Source organism: Nyctereutes procyonoides, unplaced genomic scaffold (genome assembly GCF_905146905.1).
Source record: "Nyctereutes procyonoides isolate TBG_1078 unplaced genomic scaffold, NYPRO_anot_genome, whole genome shotgun sequence".
NCBI classification, from domain to species: domain Eukaryota; kingdom Metazoa; phylum Chordata; class Mammalia; order Carnivora; family Canidae; genus Nyctereutes; species Nyctereutes procyonoides.
In genome coordinates this window covers 51,811,430-51,833,333 of record NW_026575125.1, presented here as the reverse complement: position 1 = coordinate 51,833,333, position 21,904 = coordinate 51,811,430, and the positions used below count along the sequence as shown (strand labels likewise).

General features: G+C 37.4%; 1 protein-coding gene across 3 annotated transcripts in view; it reads right to left on the bottom strand.

Annotated features, from left to right (window-relative positions):
• Positions 1-21,904, bottom strand: part of OPHN1 (oligophrenin 1) — a 512,189-nt gene that overhangs the window by 265,067 nt on the left and 225,218 nt on the right. For all 3 annotated transcript variants that reach the window (XM_055337756.1, XM_055337758.1, XM_055337757.1), the window contains exons 4-5: positions 10,477-10,538; positions 5,252-5,323 (exon numbers count right to left, since the gene is read on the bottom strand). In XM_055337756.1, the coding sequence (XP_055193731.1) occupies positions 5,252-5,323; positions 10,477-10,538 (134 nt within the window). The remainder of the gene's footprint in view (positions 1-5,251; positions 5,324-10,476; positions 10,539-21,904) is intronic.

Below are 21,904 nucleotides of genomic sequence, written 5' to 3'. Positions count from 1 at the left end.
CAAATGGACTTTGCAAACAGAGTAATTTGCACTACCCAACAAAATCCCTAACCAATAGCTCGAAATCTATTACAAGAGCCACAGATGAAGAGTATCATTTCATTTATTACATATCATTTCCCTCCATGCATGCCCTATCACCTTTCCACAGATTTCACATAAAACATTATTTCAAGAGATAGTATCATCAGCATGATTTCAAGAGGTTAATCCTCTTTGAACAATAATATGAGTTTATTCCAAATATGTCCCGTCTTAGTTCCCAGCACTCTCTATTATTTGCCCCCTCCTTTTTTTCTTAGACTTTACTTTCTATGACAAAAAGGCATCTCCCACATGCCGCAGAGCCAGAGACACAAATCTGGAGATGTAGTGACATGAAACCTCTACATATACCAGTAGTTATGTGGGAAACATTCATTGCCCCTATCTTTCTTTTCCTGCCTCACTCATTAACTTCTCTTCTTGTGATTTTTTAATCAGAGTAAGATCATCATGAACTGGACAATTTCATGGAGAGTGTTCTATTCTTCCTATTTTGCTGCCAATAACAATGATAATGGTGAGGGGGATGGGGATGAGGAGGATGATAACAACAGAAAATACTAACATGTATTACATGCCAGGTGCTATTCAAATAATTTTATATAAGTTAACTAATTTAATTAATTCTATATCTATATGTATATGAACTTTCTTCAAATGCTGCCTTACTGTTGATTTTTAATCCAGAGAATTCATGAAGTGGTAGAAGCTCCCTACCAAAAGTAATTACTTGGAACTAAATATGAGGCCTGAAACTAAAAACCTCCTAGAAGTCAACATAGGCAGTAACCTCTTTGACATCATCCATAGCAACATTTTTCTCCATGTGTCACCTTGGGCAAGGGAAACAAAAGCAAAGTTAAACTATTGGGACTATATCAAAATAAACTTTTGCACAGCAAAGGAAACTATCAACAAAATGAAAAGGCAACCAACTGAATGGGAGAAGATATGTACAAAGGATAAGGAGTTAGTATTCAAAATATATGCAGAACTTGTACAACTCAATATCAACAAACAAATATCCAATTAAAAATGGAGAGAGGACCTGAGGAGATATTTTTCCAAAGAAGACATAAAGATGGCCAATAGTCACATCAAAAGATACTCAACATCACTTAGCATCAGGGACATACAAATAAAAACCATGATGAGATACCACTTCACACTTGTCAGATGGGTAAAATCAGCAAGACAAGAAACAACAGGTGTTGGCAAGGATTCAGAGAAAGAAAGGGGAACTCTCTTGCACTGTTGCTGGGAATGCAGGCTAGTATAGCCACTGTGTAAAACAGTATGGAGGTTCATCAAAAAATCAAAAATAGAAATACCATATGATCCAGGTATCTCACTGCTGGGTGTTTACCCAAAGGAAAAAGCACTAATTCAAGAAGATATATGCACCACTATGTTTACAGTAGCATTATTAATAATAACCAAGATATGAAAGCAACCCAACTGTTCTTTGCTAAATGAATGGGTAAATAAGATATGATACATGTTACTTAGCAATAAGAAAGAATGAGATCTTGCCATTTGTGACACCATGGATGGACATAGAGAGTATTATGCTAAGTGCAATAAGTCAGTCAAAGACAATATCATACAATTTCACTTATATGTGCAATCTAAAAAACAAAACAGGGACGCCTGGGTGGCTCACTGGCTGAGCATATGCCTTCAGCTCAGGGCGTGATCCCGGGGTTCTGGGATTGAGTTCTGCATCGGGCTCCCTGCAAGGAGCCTGCTTATCCCTCTGATTATGTCTCTGCCTCTCTCTGTGTATTTCTCATGAATAAATAAAATCTTTAAAAAAAAACCAGAAAACAAAACAAAACAAAAAAAAAAAGAGCAAATGATCAAACAAAGAAACCAAGCAACCAACCAAAAAAGAGACTTAAATACAGAGAACAAACTATTATTGGTTGCCAGAGGGGAGCTGGGTAGGGGGATGGGTAAAATGTATAAAAGAAATCCAGGAGTATAAATTTCTAGTTATTAAATAAATATTTCAACTGTAATTACTTTGTCTTGTTCGGTGCTACCAAATAGAAATTTAATGCAAGCCATATCTATAATTTTTACCTTTCTAGTAATCATATTAAGAAAAGGAAAAAAAAACAGGTGAAATTAGTTTTAATATATTTTATTTCATCCAGTATATACGAAACAGTACCAATTTCAACATGTGATCAATATAAAATATTAATGAGATATTTTACATTTTTTCACACTATCTTAAAAATCTAGCACATATTTTACATTTATAGCACAGTAAATTCTGACTATTCAATTTCTACTACTGAATAGGTACACATTTAATTGCCCTTAGCATCTCACACAGAATAATTATTTGTTCGTTGCTTTCTCAGTTTCCATGAGAAAACTGAGGCCCAGAGAGAAGTGTTATCTCTCATAAAGTGAAATTAGACTCATACTTACAATCAAGAGAAATGAATTAAAATCCAAGCTCTGTCACTTCCTGGTTGAATGACTTTAGACACTACACCTCAATGAACCTTAGTGTCGTCATCTGTAAAAATGGGGTAAGTTCTACTATACAAGCTTCAAATGAGAACATACATCTATATTTGTAAGGGCCTAGTAAAGCATATACCACTACCAGGTAAGTCACAGAGACAACTAGCAGCAGTTCCGGGCTTATTAGTCTGGGCCCAACCAAAAGATAAAATCCACTATATAGAATTATTAAACAACAAGCTTATTAAACTAAAAAAATTAACTATAATACGTAAGGAAACTCTTTACAGTACCCTGAGGCTGAGGGAAGGCACCCAAGGAAGGGCAAATTTGGAAGGGGCTCCAAACTCATTGGAAAAGGTATAATTTAAGCAGAGAAGTTAGCATAAATTGGTTTGGCATGGTGGCCTAGAGTCACTAGGTAAGCAGGAGGAAATTCTCCAGAGTGCAGGTGGTGAGCAATTAACAACCAGTGGAGTAGGAATACAGAGAGAATGGGAACATTTTAGGTTGCTTATAAGCCTTGCAGGATTAAGCTGCCTCAGTAGGAAACTTCTAGGGAGCAAGCAGGCTGTACGGGGGCTAGCAGAGGAAACAGGGAGCAGCAGCTCTGTTATAAACCTTCAGTAAGCAGGTAGGATAGGTGCAGGGCCTACAGAGTGGAGCTGGGGGACAGCATGATTGGGGAGGCCTTCAGGGAAAGATGTAAATCGGGAGACCTGCAGATAAGTTATCACCAAGCCAGGCAGAGGCTTCAAAGGCACTGAGAGTCCATGTATTCTGGATGTGTGGCTGGGTCAGAGCCCCAACATATGGCTCACTCCCTCTCTATTGACCTCCACTTTGCAGTAGTTGGAAACTTTAGGAGAGACCCTTCTCTCTACAACATCCCTCCAGTACCCTTTATACTGAGAAGTTTAACAGATTCATCATTGGAAAGAAGAGATACCTAAATGAATTCTGTCCATTTTCATAGAACAAGTATTGAGAAGTGCATGAACTGTGATGTAATAATTGGAAAACACATAGGGGTAGACCAGAAGCTGTATTTTCTCATCCTTAGTTCACTGCTCTGTCCATTACCCTAAATTTTACTACTAAGATAATTCTAGATAGTTTCTTGAAAACAGCACTCACACTAAGAGTTGGTCACTCTCCTTTTAGGTGTGCAAGTTAACCCTACTTGTAAAGAAGCAGAAAAAAGGAAGACTGATAGGAATATAGAAATGTAACCTTTCTGTGTCTCAGTTTCTTCATTGAGCTAATGGGTATTACACATCCCACCTTATAAGTTTGCTGTAGGAATTAAGGAAGACAACATACATAAAATCCTCAGCACAGGCCTGGGACATAGGGAATATACAGTAGAAATTTGTTTCCTTTCCTTCAGATGACATAAGGTCAACCACTGCAGCATATTCTTACATTCCTTTTTCCTAATCTCATCCAGGAGTGAAAGTAGACTAAGTGTGATGATTTTCACATTCTTTGTCATTCTTCATAATATTTATTCATTGTTATATAACAACTGTCATCTTACTTAACTACTTTCATAACACATTTGTGATTTTAAAGGTTCTTCTCTCCTTCAATTATATAATTTCACAATTAAGTACTTATGTTAACGAGATTCCAGATATACCAAGTGGAATCCAGAATTGCTGTGCTATCCAGATAAGTTATTTAACCTGAATGTCAGTCACTCAAATAATGCCCAAGTCAAACTGACTGATGATATCCAGCAGCGATATCACATCCACTAGTTTCTTCTTTCCTCTCTGAACTTTCTATCTTTAATCCAAAATTCTTGTCAACAACATTCCAGATAATAACCAGATGGTATGTTCTTAGTCCTTTTTAGGTTCAGATGCTTGGTCAAGATGCTACATTTAGTTCTTGAAGACCATCTAGGTTACATGTTCATACATATTGGAATTCACAAAATAGGTATATAACTAGCTGAAAATAATAAATTTGATAATTTTTCATACCTCTTTATGAGACCATGGGAAATCAGATCCATGGGTGGTCAAGCTGAAAATAATCTGAGATTATCTGGCACAGTGCTGTCCAGTAGAAATTTCTACAATGATGGAAATGTTCTGTGTCTGTGCAATCCAACACAGTAACTACTAATGACATGTGGGTACCAAGCACTTGAAATCTAACTAGTATGAATGAGGAATTGCATTGTTAATTTTATTTTATTTATACAGCTATGGGCTACCATATTGGACAGCAAATATCTACATAGTATGGCTTAATGGAAAGAATGTGGGATTTTTTAAAAAAAAACCCTAAAGTCTAAATCCTGACTATTGTCAATTTAACTTTAGTCAGGTTTTTTATCTTTCCCAAACCTCAGCTGCCTCATTGTAAGATGTAGGTAATATCAGAACCTCACACAATTGTTGTGATTAGAGAATGAATGTAAAGCAAGTAGCCCAGTGTTTAGCAAGCATATAATAAGTACCTTTTAAATAATGCCTATTATTATCAAGCTCCTCATTTTCCAGATGGAGAAAGTGAAGCTCCAAAAAGAAAAGAGACTTATCCACAGTTGCACGGCTAGTTGGAAACACAGCTAGGAGCCAATTGCAGATTTTCTTACTTTTTAAAATGAATTTTCTTATATATATGAACCCTCCTCACCCCTGAAGAGTGAAGAGTGGTACCCCAAACTACTCAACTGCTATTAAAAAATATATAGTTGGAGAAAATGTACCTTGGTGAAGCCTATTTGCTCCTTCCGAAAATTTTCCAGGGGTTTAATCAGCAAATCACTAGCATTGTGTACCTAGAAAAAAAAGAAAGAACACACAAAACAACTTTCAGATTAGAAAGGATCAGATTCAAGTTTCCTTGTTACTAAGGCATTACCCTGTAATATATCAACCTGCAAAATGTAAATTGATTTGCGTTGTTTTCTTCATTGTTGTTACTGTCTTTTTTTCCCCATATTGGTCTCTTAAGATCAAATGTTTTGAGAGGAAATGAGAGAAGGAACATTAGGGGCATTTCTTTGTAACTTACTGGTAGTCTGATCTGAGTTTTTAATTGATAAATATCTATAGTTATGTCCAGAAACAGATACAGGGGGGCTGAAGTATATGTGGAAAAGAAAAAAAGAATGGAAAATGCATGAAAATACCAATTGCACCAAGTGCAAACCATTTTATGGGAGGCAAATGAGTTAGCAGTAATGGCATCAGGATAAATTCCAGGATAATTTGTGTCCAGTCCTGCCAGGGTGTGTCATAAAATCAGAACATTTTCTTCAGAACTTAGAGTATATTGCAGCATCACAGAGAACACTGAATCAAGCCTTCAAATTACCTACATTTGCTCTGAAGCTGATAAAAACAGCCTGCCCAATATTGAAAAATATTGACATTGTTATGGTTCTAGATATATAAAAACACTATTTGCAAACTTGACCCCTTGCTCAGAAATATATAAAGCTTGTGTTCATATAAACCTCTTGAAAGATTACACCTGTCCAAAGCAATAAGTGGGGTTTGTTTTCTTCAGTGGTGTGAATCAGCTGTATAGTAATGGAAGAACTAAGAGAATACATCTAAAGAGCTAGATTTTAGGATCTGTTGCATTAATTTTGATATAAGACAGGGAAATAAAGAACTGCCTTCCTTGTCAAATGAGACATAAAGTGTCAGTAAGACAAGATAGATCTTCATAACAAAAGAAAAAAGAGTAGAAAGCCAGTTTTGACAAGTCCTGTATTCTCCAGATTAAGAATCAGTTTTTAAACTACCACGGCAAGTTGGGGCATTAGTACATATTTTTTATCTGTGTCCTGCAGGCAATTTGGGTCTCCTGTTTTGTGTCCAGACATGATCCAGAGTAAAACTAAATGACAAAACTCTTACCCAACCAAAACTATCAGAAGCCCTAGTATCCAAAATAAGGACACCAGTGATTCTCCTTGATGGAAAACAATAATTCTATTAAAAGTACTAGCCCATCTCTCTTGCCCAACAGCCTCTACAGTTCTATGGACTGTGAATTATGTGACATCAACTTGGTGTACCTACCTAGAAACAAATTATGTCCTTAGTGTCATAGATCTAGTATAGAGTCATTTTTCTTCTCTCCTTTTGTGGAAATTTTAAAATTTAAAACATGGCCATAAATTCACTGACACTCCCGCCATTGAGAGGTGAGGTCTCTGTCCCCTCTACCTTTAATATGAGTGGGTTTATTACTTCTTTGAACATAGAGTATTATAGAAATGATACTATGTGACTTCTCAGACTATGTTATAAAAGGCCAGCAACTTCCACCTGGTTCTCTTGGAACACTCCCCCTGGGGATGCCTAAGCCACTCTATAAGAAGTTGGACTACCCTGAGACTACCAACCTAGAGAGGCTAAATATATACATTCTGGTCAAGTCCAGCTGAGCCCAGCCTTCCAGCCATTCCATAGAGGTGCCTGATAGGTGAGCAAAGCTGCTTTGTACTCTCCACATCAACTCACCTCCCAGGTGAATACTACTACCACATGAAGCAGAAGAATCATCCAGCTGACTCCTCCCCAAATTCCTGACCCATGACATAATGAGATAAAATTAAATCGTTTTAGTTTAAGCCACTACATTTTGGAGTAGGTTGTTAGGCAGCAATAGATAATTAGAAAAACTATTTCCACTTTCACAAAGGTAACACACACAAGATGGTTACCTGGAACACATTGAATAGTTTGCCTTTAAATAAGTGAGCATGCCATTTCGAAGGAGAGTAGTGCGTGTCAAACCTCTATATGGAGATTCAGCCCTTGCATACACAGGCAACCCAAGGATGGCACAGTTGCCAGCTTTTACATTCCAAAGTGGATTTTCTTATATAATCAGGTGTGCCAGCAACTTCTCACATAGAGTCCACAAGGCCACTGCTTTTTGAATGTTTGGCCCTGTCTCTGTCTAGAAAACTAGTACCTGATTCACTGAAATTAGAGGCCATAGTTTTCCCTTGATCATATTGGCAATATTGCTCCCAGTCTCCTACAACACAAATATATACTCTGAGCCATTTCTTTTTTTATTTTTTTTATTTTTTGAGCCATTTCTTCTCTTGGATACTCAGTGGTTATTATACTACTTTCTGCCAGAACACAGAGCTAGAGATGTAGGAAAAGATCGCACTGAAGCTTGACTCTTCTTTCTTCATTTTGTTTTATGCTTAAATTCCTTACAAGTCTAGCAACTACTCAAAAAAGCCCTTTTAATTAAACATGATCTTTATTCCCCCTTCTGATCACTGAATCCATTTCATAAGCTCTCTAGGAGTAAAGTTCCTACCTGCTATCTCAGTGTAGAATCCCCAGCATAATAAGTGACATTCTAAACACATTAATGAGTTTAGCTAACTAGGTTCCTACTGCATGGATCCCAATTAACACTAGACAGGGTATTTAGCAGATTAGAGATGGTACTCAATCCAGCAGTGTAGTTTTGCTCATGCATCTTTGATAGTTAACTAATTATCAAAAGAAGCCATTGAGGAATATACTGCTTGAAATAGTATGGATCTCTTTAGGTCATTCTTTGCAGTCTTCAGAGACAGACCTTGCAAATTGCTAATAGGGTCTGCTTCAGAGTCAGAAAGGCACCTAGGCAAGGCAAGCCTTAATCATATAGGAAGTCTGTTATCCAGACTTTTCAAGGCCAGATCTGAGGTAATACAATATCCCACAGGGTACTATCTAAGAACATCACAGTTGGAACGTTCCCCCTCAATTATTCCCTCCATAATTCCTTCCACAATTTAATTTCACTTACAAGAATGACTAGACATTTGCAATGATCATAAGCTAGATCTGTGAACTTCCTTCCTGTTCTAAAGCTTCTTTTGGCCTCCTCTTATATAAAAGATAAAAAGCTGTTTAGGACCTCCCAGATGATCTATATTGGAGTAAGAAGTCCTTTTACCACAGTTATAGGAAAAGGGAGAGGTTCAGTCAAGCTATGAATTCCTAGGATGTTTTGAAAGGCCTTCATTGAGCCTAACCTTCACAGCATTCCTAGAGTTAAATGGGAAATGGGGAGCAAACACTCAATACATGATTGAAGAGTTGTGGGGACAAAAGGGTACAACATAGCAAAAGAAGAAAATGAGTCAGTCCTGTGGAAAAGAGCCAACAAGAAGTGTGGGAAAAACAATATCTCAAAAGATGAGTCCTACTTTAATATTTCAGAGCTTTGTAATCGGGTAAATAAAAGAGATCAAGTAACAACTAGGGCTCAAGAGATACACAGCTGAGCTTTCTAGTGGTATGTGAATGAAAGGGAGTTGAATGCCTTTGAGATCAACATTGGCAGTAGTCCACAAACTCTTCAGGCAGAAGAAAACATTTAGTACAGTATAGATTAGCTGGGTGGGGGGGAGGGCATCTACCAGACTCCAGAGAAACTACCCATAATGTTCTCTCCTTAATAGCCTTAGAAGTAAGTCTCTTAAACTAAGAAAATTTCCAAGTCAAATTTCCATAAGCAGGATCATGGGGGTAACAAAAGATAATAACACTCAGTGTCTTTTGTTGTTGTTATTTATAGAACACTTTCATATTAATTATATCATTTGGAGTTCTTACAACAACCTTGGGAGGGGAGGATTATTTTCCTCATTATAAATATGAAAAAAGAGAAACAGCAAAATACCATGATTTATTTGAAATCAACAATCAGTGGCATTGCCATTATGAGAACCTAAGAATACTTCCCCTACCTCCAAGACCTGCTTCCAATACCACTTCTCTAGGAGTCTAGATGAAATGGTAGCAATATTCTGAGAAGCCAGTACCACACTGTTGAAAAGGATGAGTAATGACAGATCAAAGAATCCTGGCTACTAAATAAATAGGCTTAACAAAACTGAACTGCTCACAGGAAGTCATCCTATCAAGAAAAGGATGGTGCACCTCTCACTGCCCTCTACAAAGTTCCAAAATTACCCTCACACTCCTAGGAAAAATAAATATTGATCAACTTAGGTGCTTCTACCTTTATGTCCAAATATGTCTGGCATGGGGCCAAGGACCTGCATTTCTAACAATTTCCCAGGTGACACTGGTGCTGCAGGTGTAGGGACTACACAAAAAGATTATTTTTTAAGCTGCTAGAGTCTACACCAAAAAAATAAAATACTTAGGAATATATCTAATGAAATATGTACAAGATCTATGTGAGGAAACTACAAAACTGATGAAAGAAATTAAACAGTTAAATAAATGGAGAGATAATCCATGTTCATAAATAAGAAGACAATATTTTTAGGATGTCAATTTATCCCAACTTGTTCTATAGATGCAATGTAATCCTGATTAAAATCTCAGCAATTTATTTTGTGGATATTGACAAGTTGATTTGAAAGTTCATACCTAATATTAAGTCTTACTACAAACCTACAGTAATCAAAACAGAAAAAAGGGGTTATCTGAAATCTCTCTATACTTTCTACTCAGTGTTTTTGTAAAACTAAAACTTCTCTAAAAAATAAGTCTATTAAGAAATATACTATAAATGTAAGGAAAAGTCTCCATACTGGTTTAAATAAAACAATTATATGTCAAATATACATAAAGTCTATATTATTACTTCTATAAGCAGAGAAAGAGATAAATGAATAATTTAAGAACACTATGGGCCATAATTTCTTTCTACATGTTCAATAGCCTGGTTTAATGTCCTTTGAAACCCCTTCTTGCTGATACGAACAGGAATGTGATTTCCACACTAATTTCTCCCTACCTAATGCTCAACTCCTGGGGTAAAAGCTTGAGATAGAATAACCAGATCTATTTCCTAAATATCTTTACTGTTCTAAACAGCCATGAGACAGAAACTGAAACAACAGTATGAATACAATGAATGAGGACAGAAAAATCCCCAATATCAGGCAAGATATCAGTTCAAGGCCCAGTATTAGTTACCTACCATCATCATCCTCTCATTTTCTACTTCGTTGAGCAATTCGGCAAATTCCTTGAAGGATTCAGCTAGAAGGACAGAATAAAAAATAAACCAAATTAACCACAGTACTTGATAGGGAAGTGGGCAGAGATCTGAGTGATATGTTAGGGACCAGTGCTCCAAACCGGCCTGGAAAATAGAGGAAGGCATCAAACCTAAGGCCAAGAGGAGAATGTGTTCAGTACTGTTGAATGCTTTTGTTTTGTTTTGTTTTGTTTTGTTTTGTTTTTTGCAATTCCACTATCCAAAAGATTTTTTTCCCTTCAGTTTTATTGAGATATAACTGACATACAACACTATGTAACTTTAAGGATAGGAACTACTCTCTTGGCAACTTTCAAATATACCACATTGTCATGCTAATTAGTCATTATATTGTACATTACATACTCAGTTCTTATTTATCTTATGAATGTAAGTTTGTACCTTTTCATTACCTTCATTCAATAACCCCAACCCCCACCTCTGGCAACGACAAAAATGATTTCTTTTACTATGAGTTTGTTTTTTAGGTTCCACATATAAGTGAAATCATACATTATTTCTTTTTCTCTTTGATTTATTTCACTTAGCATAATACCATAAAGATCCATTCATGTTGTCACAAATGGCAGAATATCCATCTATTTTATGACTGAATAGTTCCAGTGTATGTGTGTATTATATATATATATATATATATATATATATATATATATATATATATATCAACTTAAGTTGTTTCCACGTCTTGGCTATTGTAGATAATGCTGCATTGAACACAGGAATGCCAATGTCTCTTCAACATAATAATTTAATTTCCTTTGGATATATACCAAGATGTGGAATTGCTGGATCATAAGGTAATTCTATTCCAAATTTTTTGAGGGACCTCCATTCTATTATCCACAGTAGCTGCACCAATTTACATTCCTACCAACAGATTCCTATTTATCCATATCTTTGCCAACATTTACCATCTCTTGTCTTTTTGATGAAAGCCATTCTAAGTGAGGGAATATCTCATTGTGGTTTTAATTGCATTTCCCTTATGATTAGTGATATTAAGCGAGTTTCATGTACCTATTGGCTATTTTAATATCTTCTTTGGAGCAACGTCAATTCAAGTCTCTTGTCCATTTTAATTGGATTATTTGGGTTCTTTGTAGTGCTATTGAGTTGTAGTTATTTGTATGTTTTGGCTATTGACCCCTTATCAGATATACAAATTGCAAATATTATCTCCTATTCCATAGGTTGCCTTTTCAATTTTTTAAAGATTTAATTTGTTTGAGAGAGAGAGAGCCAGAGAGAGACAGAGACAGAGAGACAGAAAGAGAACAATCAGCGGGGAGGGGCAGAGGGAGAGGGAGAAGTAGATTCTCCCCAGAGCAGGGAACCCTACACAGGACTCAATCCCAGGATTCTGGGATCATAACCTGAGTCTACAGCAGACACTTAACTGACTGAACAACCCAGGGACCCCTGCCGTTGTTTTTTTTTTTTTTTTTTTTTTTTTTTAGATTTTACTAATCTATTCATGAGAGACACAGAGAGAAAGAGAGGCAGCAACACAGGCAGAGGGAGAAGCAGGCTCCATGCAGGAAGTCCAACGCAGGACTCCATCCTGGGTCTCCAGGATCACACCCTGGGCTGAAAGTGGTGCTAAAATACTGAGCCACCCGGGCTGCCCACCCCTGCCTTTTTGTTGATTGTTTCTTTGGCTGTGCAGAAGAATTTTAGTTTGATGCAGTCCTTATTATTGATTTTTATGTTTGTCATATCAAAAAAAATTGCCAAGGCTCTATCAAGAAGCTTTTTCTCTGAGATTTCTTCTAGAATTTTACGGTTTCAGGTCTTACATTTAAGTATAATCCATTTCAGGTTAACTTTTGTGAACAGTATAAGATTGTAATCTACTAACATTATTTTATATGTGAATATCTAGCTTTCCCAGAACCAGTTACTGAAGAGACTATCTTTTCATACTGTATATTATTACCTCCTTCATGTTAGATTAATTGACCAGATAAGTTTGAGTTGATTTCTGGTCTCACTATTCTGTTCCGCTGACCTATATACCTGTTTTTGTGCCAGTACCATACTATTTTGATTACTACATCTTTGTAATATTATTTGAAATCAGGGAGCATGATGCCTTTAGCTTTGTTCTTGCTTCTCAAGATTGCTTTGACAATTCAAGGTCTCTTGTGGTTTAATAAAACTGTGAGGAATATTTGTTCTAGTGTGTGAAAGATGCTGGTGGTATTTTAATAGGGATTGCATTCAAGTTGTAGATTGCCTTAGGTAGTATGGACATTTTAACATTATCAATCATGCCAATTCGAGACCTATGTATTTCCATTTACTTGTGTCATCTTCAACTTCTTTCATCAACGTCTTATAGTTTTCAGAGTATAATCTTTCACCACCTTGGTTAAATCAATTCCTACTTATTTTGGTTATTATGCTCTTGGAAATGAAATCATTTTCTTTCTTTTTCAGATAATTTATTTTTTTGTGTTTTTTAAAACTTTTGGTTCTCTTCACCCATGTCACTCCTTACCACACAATTTTCTGGTAAAGACTTTTTTTTGGTATGTTTTTCTATTGGCATTCGATATGCCAACATATAGCATAAAATCCAGTGCTGATCCTGTCAAGTGCCCCCCTCAGTGTCCATCACACAGTCACCCCAAACCCCTGCCAGCCTCTCTTTCCACCACCCCTTGTTATTTCCCAGAGTTAGGTGTCTCTCATGTCCTGTCACCCTCACTGATATTTCTCACTCATTTTCTCTCCTTTCTCCTTTAATCCCTATCACTATATTTTATATTCCCAAAATGAATGAGATCATATAATGTTTGTCTTTCTCCGAGTGACTTGCTTCACGCAGCAACATACCCTCCAGTTCCATCCACATTGAAGCAAATAGTGGTATTTGTCATTTCTAATGGCCGAGTAATATTCCATTGTATACATAGATCACATCTTCTTTATCCATTCATCTTTCGATGGACACTGAGGCTCCTTCCACAGTTTGGCTATTGTGGACATTGCTGCTAGAAACATTGGGGTGCAGGTGTCCTGCTGTTTCACTGCATCTCTATCATTGGGGTAAATCCCCAACAGTGCAATTGCTGGATCATAGGGCAGTTCTATTTTTAAGTCTATTTAACCCCCACACAGTTCTATTTTTAACTCTTTTTAACCTCCGCAAGGTTATCCAGAGTGACTGTACCAGTTCACATTCTCACCAACAGTGCAAGAGGGTTCCCCTTTCTCCACATCCTATCCAACATTTGTTGTTTCCTGTCTTGTTACTTCTCACCATTCTCACTGGTGTGAGGTGGTATATCATTGTGGTTTTGATTTGTATTTCCCTGATGGCAAGTGATGCAGAGCATTTACTCATATGCTTGTTGGCCATCTCTATGTCCTCCATGTGAAGTTTCTGTTCATGCCTTTTGCCCATTTCATGATTGGATTGTTTGTTTCTTTGCTGTTGAGTTTAATAAGTTCTTAATAAAAAAAATAAGTTCTTAATAGATCTTGGAAACTAGCCCTTCATCTGTCATTTAGAAATATCTTCTCCCATTCAGTAGGCTGTCTTTTAGTTTTGTTGACTGTTTCTTTTGCTGTGCAGAAGCTTTTTATCTTGATTAAGTCTAAATGATTCGATTTGCTTTTGTTTCCCTTGCCTTCATACATATATCTTGCAAGAACTTGCGGTGGCCAAGTACGAAAAGGATGTTGCCTGTGTTCGCCTCTATGATATTAATGGGTTCTTGTCTCACATTTAGATATTTCATCCATTTTTTAGTTTATCTTTGTTGTATGCTGTAAGAGAATGGTCTAGTTTCATTCGTCTGAACATGGCTGTCCAATTTTCCAAGCACCATTGATTAAAGAGACTGTCCTTTTTCTACTGGATACTCTTTCCTGCTTTGTCAAATAATAGTTGACCATAGAGTTGAGGACCCATTTCTGGGTTCTCTATTCTGTTCCATTGATCTATGAGTCTGTTTTTGTGCCAGTACCACACTGTCTTGATGACCACAGCTTTGTAGTACAACCTCAAATCTGGAATTGTGATGCCCCCAGATATGGTTTTCTTTTTTAATATTCCACTGGCTATTCGGGTCTTTTCTGATTCTACACAAATCTTAAGATTATTCATTCCAACTCTCTGAAGAAAGTCCATGGTATTTTGATAGGGATTGCATTAAATGTGTAAATTGCCCTGGGTAGCATTGACATTTTCACACTATTAATTCTTCCAATCCATGAGCACGGAATATTTTTCCATCTCTTTGTGTCTGCCTCAATTTCTTTCAGAAGTGTTCTATAGTTTTTAGATAGATACTTTACCTCTTTGGTGAGGTTTATTCGTAGGTATCTTATGCTTTTGGGTGCCATTGTAAATGGGATTGACTCCTTCATTTCTCTTTCTTCAGTCTCATTGTTAGTGTAGAGAAATGCCACTGATTTCTGGGCATTGATTTTGTATCCTGCCACACTGCCAAATTGCTGTATAAGTTCTAGCAATATTGGGGTGGAGTCTTTTGGGTTTTCCCTGTGTAATACAGTATCATGTCATCTGCGAAGAAGGAGAGTTTGACTTCTTTGCCCATTTGAATGCCTTTTATTTCTTTTTGTTGCCTGATTGCTGAGGCTAGGACTTCTAGTACTATGTTGAATAGCAGTGGCGAGAGAGGACATCCCTGTCATGTTCCTGATTTTAGGGGAAAGGCTCCCAGTGTTTCCCCATTGAGAATGATATTGGCTGTGGGCTTACTGTAAATGGCTTTGAAGATGATGAGGAATGTTCCCTCTATCCCTACACTCTGAAGAGTATTGATCAGGAATGGATGCTGTATTTTGTGAAATGATTTCTCTGCATCTAATGCAAGGATCATATGGTTCTTGTTTTTTCTCTTGTTGATATGATCTATCACATTGATTGTTTTAACAGTGTTGAACCAGCCTTGCATCCTGGGGATAAATCCCACTTGGGCATGGTGAATAATCTTCTTAATATACTTTTGGATCCTATTGGCCAGTATCTTGTTGAGAATTTCTGCATATGTGTTCCACACGGATTTTGGTCTATAATTGTCCTTTTTGGTGGATTCTTTGGTTTTGGAACTATGGTGATGCTGGCCTCATCAAATGAGTTTGGAAGTATTCCATCGCTTTCTATATTTTGGAACAGCTTTAGTAGAATAGGCATTGTTTCTTCTTTAAAGTTTGATAGAATTCCTCTGGGAAGCCATTTGGTCCTGGACCTCTGTGTCATGGGAGGTTTTTGATGACTGCTTCAATTTCTTCCCTGGTTATTGGCCTGTTCAGGATTTCTATTTCTTCCTGTTCCAGTTTTGGTGTTTGTGGTTTTCCAGAAATACGTCCATATCTTCTAGATTGCCTAATTTATTGGCGTATAGCTGCTCATAATATGTTTTTTAAATCGTTCGTATTTCCTTGGGATTGGTTGTGATCTCTCCTTTTTCATTGATGATTTTATTAATTTGACTCTTTTTTTCTTTTGTTTTTAATAAGACTGTCTAATGGTTTATCTATCTTATTAATTCGTTCAAAGAACCCACTCCTGGTTTTGTTGATCTGTTCTACAGTTATTCTGGTCTCTAGTTAATTGAGTTCTGCTCGAATCTTTATTATCTCTCTTTACTTGGTGTAGGTTTTATTTGCAGTTCTTTCTCAAGTTCCTTTAGATTCAAGGTTAGCTTGTGTATTTGAGTTTTTTTTCCAATTTTTTGAGGGAGGCTTGTATTGTGATGTATTTTCCTCTCAGGACTCCCTTTGCTCTATCCCAAACATTTTGAACAGTTTTATTTTCATTTTTATTAGTTTCCATGAATCTTTTTAATTCTTCTCTAATTTCCTGGTTGACCCTTTCATTTTTCAGCAGGATGGTCTTTAACCTCCGCATGTTTGAATTCCTTCCAAATGTCTTCTTGTGATTGAGTTCTAGTTTCAAAGCATTATGGTCTGAAAACATGCAGGGGACAATCCCAATCTTTTGGTATCAGTTTAGACGTGATTTGTGACCCAGTATGTGGTCTATTCTGGAGAAAGTTCCACGTGCACTTGAGAAGAATGTGTATTCAGTTGGGTCTGGATGTAAAGTTCTGTAAATATCTGTGAAATCCATCTGGTCCAGTGCATCATTTAAAGCTCTTGTTTCTTTGGAGATGTTGTGCTTAGAATATCTGTCATTTGCAGAAGGTGCCATGTTGAAGTCTCCCAGTATAAGTGTATTATTATATAAGAATGTCTTTTTTTATATAAGAATGTCTTAACTTTGGTTATTAATTGATTGATGTACTTGGCAGCTCCCACATTCGGGGCATAAATATTCATGATTGTTAGGTCCTCTTGTTGGATAGATCCATTAAGTATGATATAGTGTCCCTCTTCATCTCCTACTACAGTCTTTGGGTTAAGCTTTAATTTATCTGATATGAGGATGGCTACCCCTGCTTTCATTTGGGGACCATTTGAATGGGAAATGGTTTTCTAACCTTTCATTTTCAGGTGGTAGGTGTCCTTAGGTCTAAGGATCATTAAGCCCATTCACGTTCAGAGTTACTTGAAAGATATGAATTTAGTGTCATCACAATACCTATTCAGTCCCTTTTTTGTGTGCATTATTTCCTTGGACCTTCTCTCTTTCACAGAGTCTCCCTTAATATTTCTTGCAGAGCTGGTTTGGTGGTCACATGGTCTTTCAGTTTCTGCCTATCTTGGAAGCTCTTTATCTCTCCTTCTATTCTGAATGAGAGCCTTGCTGGTAAAGTATTCTTGGCTGCAGGTTCTTCTCATTTAGGACCTGAATATACCCTGCCAGCCCTTTCTGGCCTGCCAGGTCTCTGTGGAGAGGTCTGCTTTTAATCTAATATTTCTGCTCATGTAAGTTAGAGATCTCTTGTCTCCCAGTTTTAAGGTTTTTCTATTTAGCTTTGGAATTTTCAAGTTTCTCTATTAAGAGAAAGGTGAGGTGTTGAATGGTTTTTATTGATTTTATTGATTTTAGGGGGGCCTCTATCCTCTGGATCTGAATGCCTGCTTCACTCCTCAAATTAGGGAAGTTCTCAGCCATGATTTGTTCAAATATGCTTTCTGGTCGTCTGTCCCTCTCAACACCCGCTGGAACCCGAATTAAATGTAGTTTTTTTTTTCCTTCTGAGGCTGTCATTTCTTTCCCTTAAGCTTTCCTCATGGTCTTTTAATTGTTTTTCTCTTTTTTCCTCAGCTTCCTTCCTTGTCATCAACTTGTCTTCTATGTCACTCACTCTGTCTTCTACCTCATTAACCCTCATCATTAGGACCTCCAGTTTGGATTGCATCTCAGTTAATTGATTTTTAATTTAGGCTGATTAGATCTAAATTCTGCAGTCATGAAGTCTCTTGAGTCCTTTATGGTTTTTCCCCGAGCCACCAGTACGTTTATTTTTTAAAAGATTTTATTTATTTATTCATGAAAGACAGAAAGAGAGAGAGAGAGAGAGAGAGAGGCAGAGACACAGGCAGAGGGAGAAGCAGGCTCCATGCAGGGAGCCTGATGTGGGACTCAATCCCGGGACTCCAGGATCTCGCCCTGGGTGGAAGGCAGGAGCTAAACCGCTGCCACCTGGGGATCCCCCACCAGTAGCTTTATAATTGTGCTTCTGAATTGGCTTTCTGACATCGAATTGTAATCCAAATTTTGTAACTTTGTGGCACAGAGTACTGTTTCTGATTATTTCTTTTGTGGTGAGTTCTTTCTAGTTATTTTGCTCAGTGCAGAGTGGCTAAAAATTGGTTGTACTGGAAAAGGAAGGAAAAAAAAGAAGAAAAAAGGAGGGGTATCCTCAGCTTCTCTATACTGTAAATCCCTCGACTTCCCCTGGAACTTTACAGCACTATTTGGTCAAGAAGTTGCTCTTCCCCTGTCCTTCCAGCTTGCTCTTCCCCTGTCCTTCCAGCTGGTCTTCTGAGAATCTACTGTGCGGATTCTCAGGTGTGTGCACCTGGGGGAGCTGCCCCACCTCCCCTGCCAGGTGCACGACTCAGTGGGAGCTGTTTATCCTGTGAGGCCCCTGTTCCCTGGTGGCTCCGCTCTGTCCGAGGTACAGGGTGACACCAGGAGGAACAATAGTGGCGGGGGCCAGCTCTCCACCCCTGGAGTCCGCTCCCGCAGGAACAACTGCAATCTCCCAGTCCACACTGGCCTGGGTGCTCCGGGCCGGGGGGTACTGATCTGCACAGCTTGGGGGTGCCGAGCTGCAGTAGTGTCTTCGCTGTCCTGTGCCCTCCCCACTTCTGCCTGTACTGGGGGGAGCACAGGATTCTGGGCTGTGTCCCCAGCACCCTGGGATCTGGGGCCTCTGCTGCTTGAGTCACGCTTCTGGGGCCATGGCGCTGAAAGGCAGGGCACAGCCCCCCCATCAGGAGCCACCGCCTGAGCTTCTCCCGAGGCCCCGTGCCAGGCGTGCGCTCCAGCCCTTTGCAGAGATCGGCTGAGGTCTGTCGTGTACTCTCCCCTGGGGTGCACTTCCTCTGTTAGTGACTCTGGGAGACTGGAGGCTCCCCTGTCCCTCCTGTGGCCCCATTTCCGTGCTAAGTGCCTTTTCGTCTGGGAAGAATCCAGTGAGGATTTTTAAAGTTCCTGCTTCTCCAGGGCTGGGCTTCCCTGTCCCAGGAGGCTATTACCGCTGTCCTTAGCCGGCTCCTCTCGGAGGTCACTCTCCCACTGGATTCTTTACTTTTTTTTTTTTCCATCTTCCTACCTTGATAGAAGCGCAAACTCTTCTCTCTGTAGCATTCCAGCTGTTCTCTCTTTAAATCTCAGGCCGAATTCGTAGATTTTCAGGATGATTTGAAAGTTATCTAGGTAAGTTGGGGACAGGTGACTTGGGGATCTTACTCCTCCGCCATCTTGCCCCGCCCCTTTTTGGTGAAGCCTTTAGGATTTTCTCCATATAAAATGGAGATAATTCTATTTCTTTCTTTGTAATTCTGATGCCTTTTATTTCTTTTTCTTACCTAATTTATCTGGCTAGGACTTCCAGTAAAATGCTGAATAGCAATAGCAAGAGGGTACATTCGTTTTCTTTTTGATTTTAGAAGGAAAGCTTTGGAACTTTCACAACTGAGTATTATCTTAGCTGTGTGCTGTCACATATTGCCTTAATTATGTTGAGGTACATTCCTTCTATACTTAATTTTTTGAGAGTGAGAGTTTTTATCATAAACAGATGTTGAATTCTGCCAAATGTGTTTATTATTTTTATTGGTGTTTAATCATAATACAAATAGTTTTTGTTTTGTTTGATTTAGCATTATGAAAGATTCATTTCACGATACCTTTTATTATTGAACTTTCCTAGCATATTTAAAATGTAAAATTTGATTTGTAAAAAGTTGCAAACTTTCCAAAATACATCTATTTTATTGAGTAAGTTACTTACATAGCCCTGACTTATGGCAGAACTATAACAATGAGATGATGTCTGGCCTTTATTTAGTTTTGATGACCGAAGTCCAGCATTAAGGTCCTGTAGTGCAGTTATTTTGAAACTAATCTCTTTACCCCAACTTTTTTTTTAATCATTTTATTTCCTTCTGGTTTACATTCATTATGATAAGTGTATTCTTTAATCCCCAAGCCCTATTTCACCAATCTCTCCACACTCCTCCTCTCAAGTAACCATCAGTTTGTTCTCTATAATCAAGAGTTTGTTCCTTGGTTTGTGTCTGTCTCTTTTTTTTTTCCTTTGCTTATTTGTTTTCTTTCTTAGATTCCACATGAGTGAGATCATATGGTATTTGTCTTTCTCTGATTTATTTCACTTAGCAATATACTCTCTAGCTCTACCTATATTAATGCAATTAGCAAGATTTTTTCTTTTTATGACTGAATAATATACCATATAATATATATATTTATATATAATGCAGTTATTTCATATATAATATATCAACACACACATGCCATATCTTATTTATCCATTCATCTATCAATGGACACATGGCTGCTTTCATAATTTGGCTATGGTAAATAATGCTGCTATAAACATAGGGGTTTATATATCCTTTTGAATTAGTGTTTTTTTTTTTATTTTGTATTTTGGGGGTATATACTCAGTAGTACGATTATCAGATTGTAGGATAGCTCTATTTTTTATTTTTTGAGGAACCTCCATATTGTTTTGTACAGTGGCTGTACCAATCTACATTCCAAACCAACAATACAAGAGGATTCTTTTTTTCTGCACACCTTCATAAACACTTATTTTTAGTGTTTTCTAATTTAGCCATTCTGACAGGTGTGAGGTGACATATCATTATAATTTTGATTCACATTTTCATGATGATGAATAACATTGAGCATCTTTTCATGTGTTTTTTGGCTATATTTATATATTCTTTGGAAAAATTTCTGTTCATGTCTTCTGCGCATATTTTGATTGGATTATTTGTTCTTTGGGTATTGAGTTATATCAGTTCTTTACATATTTTGGATACTACCCCTTTATTAGACATGTCATTTGCAAATATCCTCTCTCATTCCATGGGTTGCCTTTCAGTTTTGTTGATTATCTCTTTTGCTGTGCAGAAACTCATTTTGATGTAGTCCCGACAGTTTATTTTTGCTTTTATTTCCCTTGCCTCAGGAGACATATCTAGAAAAATGTCAGAGATATTGCCGTTTTTTTCTCTTTAATGATTTGTGTGGTTCCAGGTCTTACAATTAGCTCTTTAATCCAATTTGAGTTTATTTTCATGTATGGTGAAAGAAAGTAGTCCAGTTTCACTCTTTTGCATGCTGCTGTCCAGTTTTCGCAAATACACTTTTTTGAGCACAGTGTCTTTTCTCTGATTGGATAGGATTTCTTCTTTAGTTGAAGATTAACTGACCATATAATAATGGGTAATTCCTGGGGTCTCAGTTCTATTCCATTCATTTATCTATGTTTTTTATGCCAGTATCATAACATTTTGATTACTGTAGCTTTGTAATATAACTTAAAATCTGAAATTGTGACACCTCCAGTTTTGTTTATCTTTTCCAACATTGCTTTGGCTATTAGAATTCTTTCTTGATTTTACACAAATTTTAAGATTGTTTGTTCTAGTTCCTTGAAAAATCCTGTTGGTATTTTGATAAGGATTGCATTAAATCTGTAGATAGCTCTGGGTAGTATGGACAGTTTAACAATATTTTTTCTTTGAATTCATCAGCATAGAATGGCTTACCATTTATTTGTGTTTTCAACTTCCTTTATCAGTGTTTTATAGTTTTCAGAGTATAGGTCCTTCACCTCTTTGATTGTTTATTCCTTGATATTTTATTGTTTTGGTGCAACTGAGAATGGGATTGATTTCTTCATTTCTCTTTCTGCTATTTCAT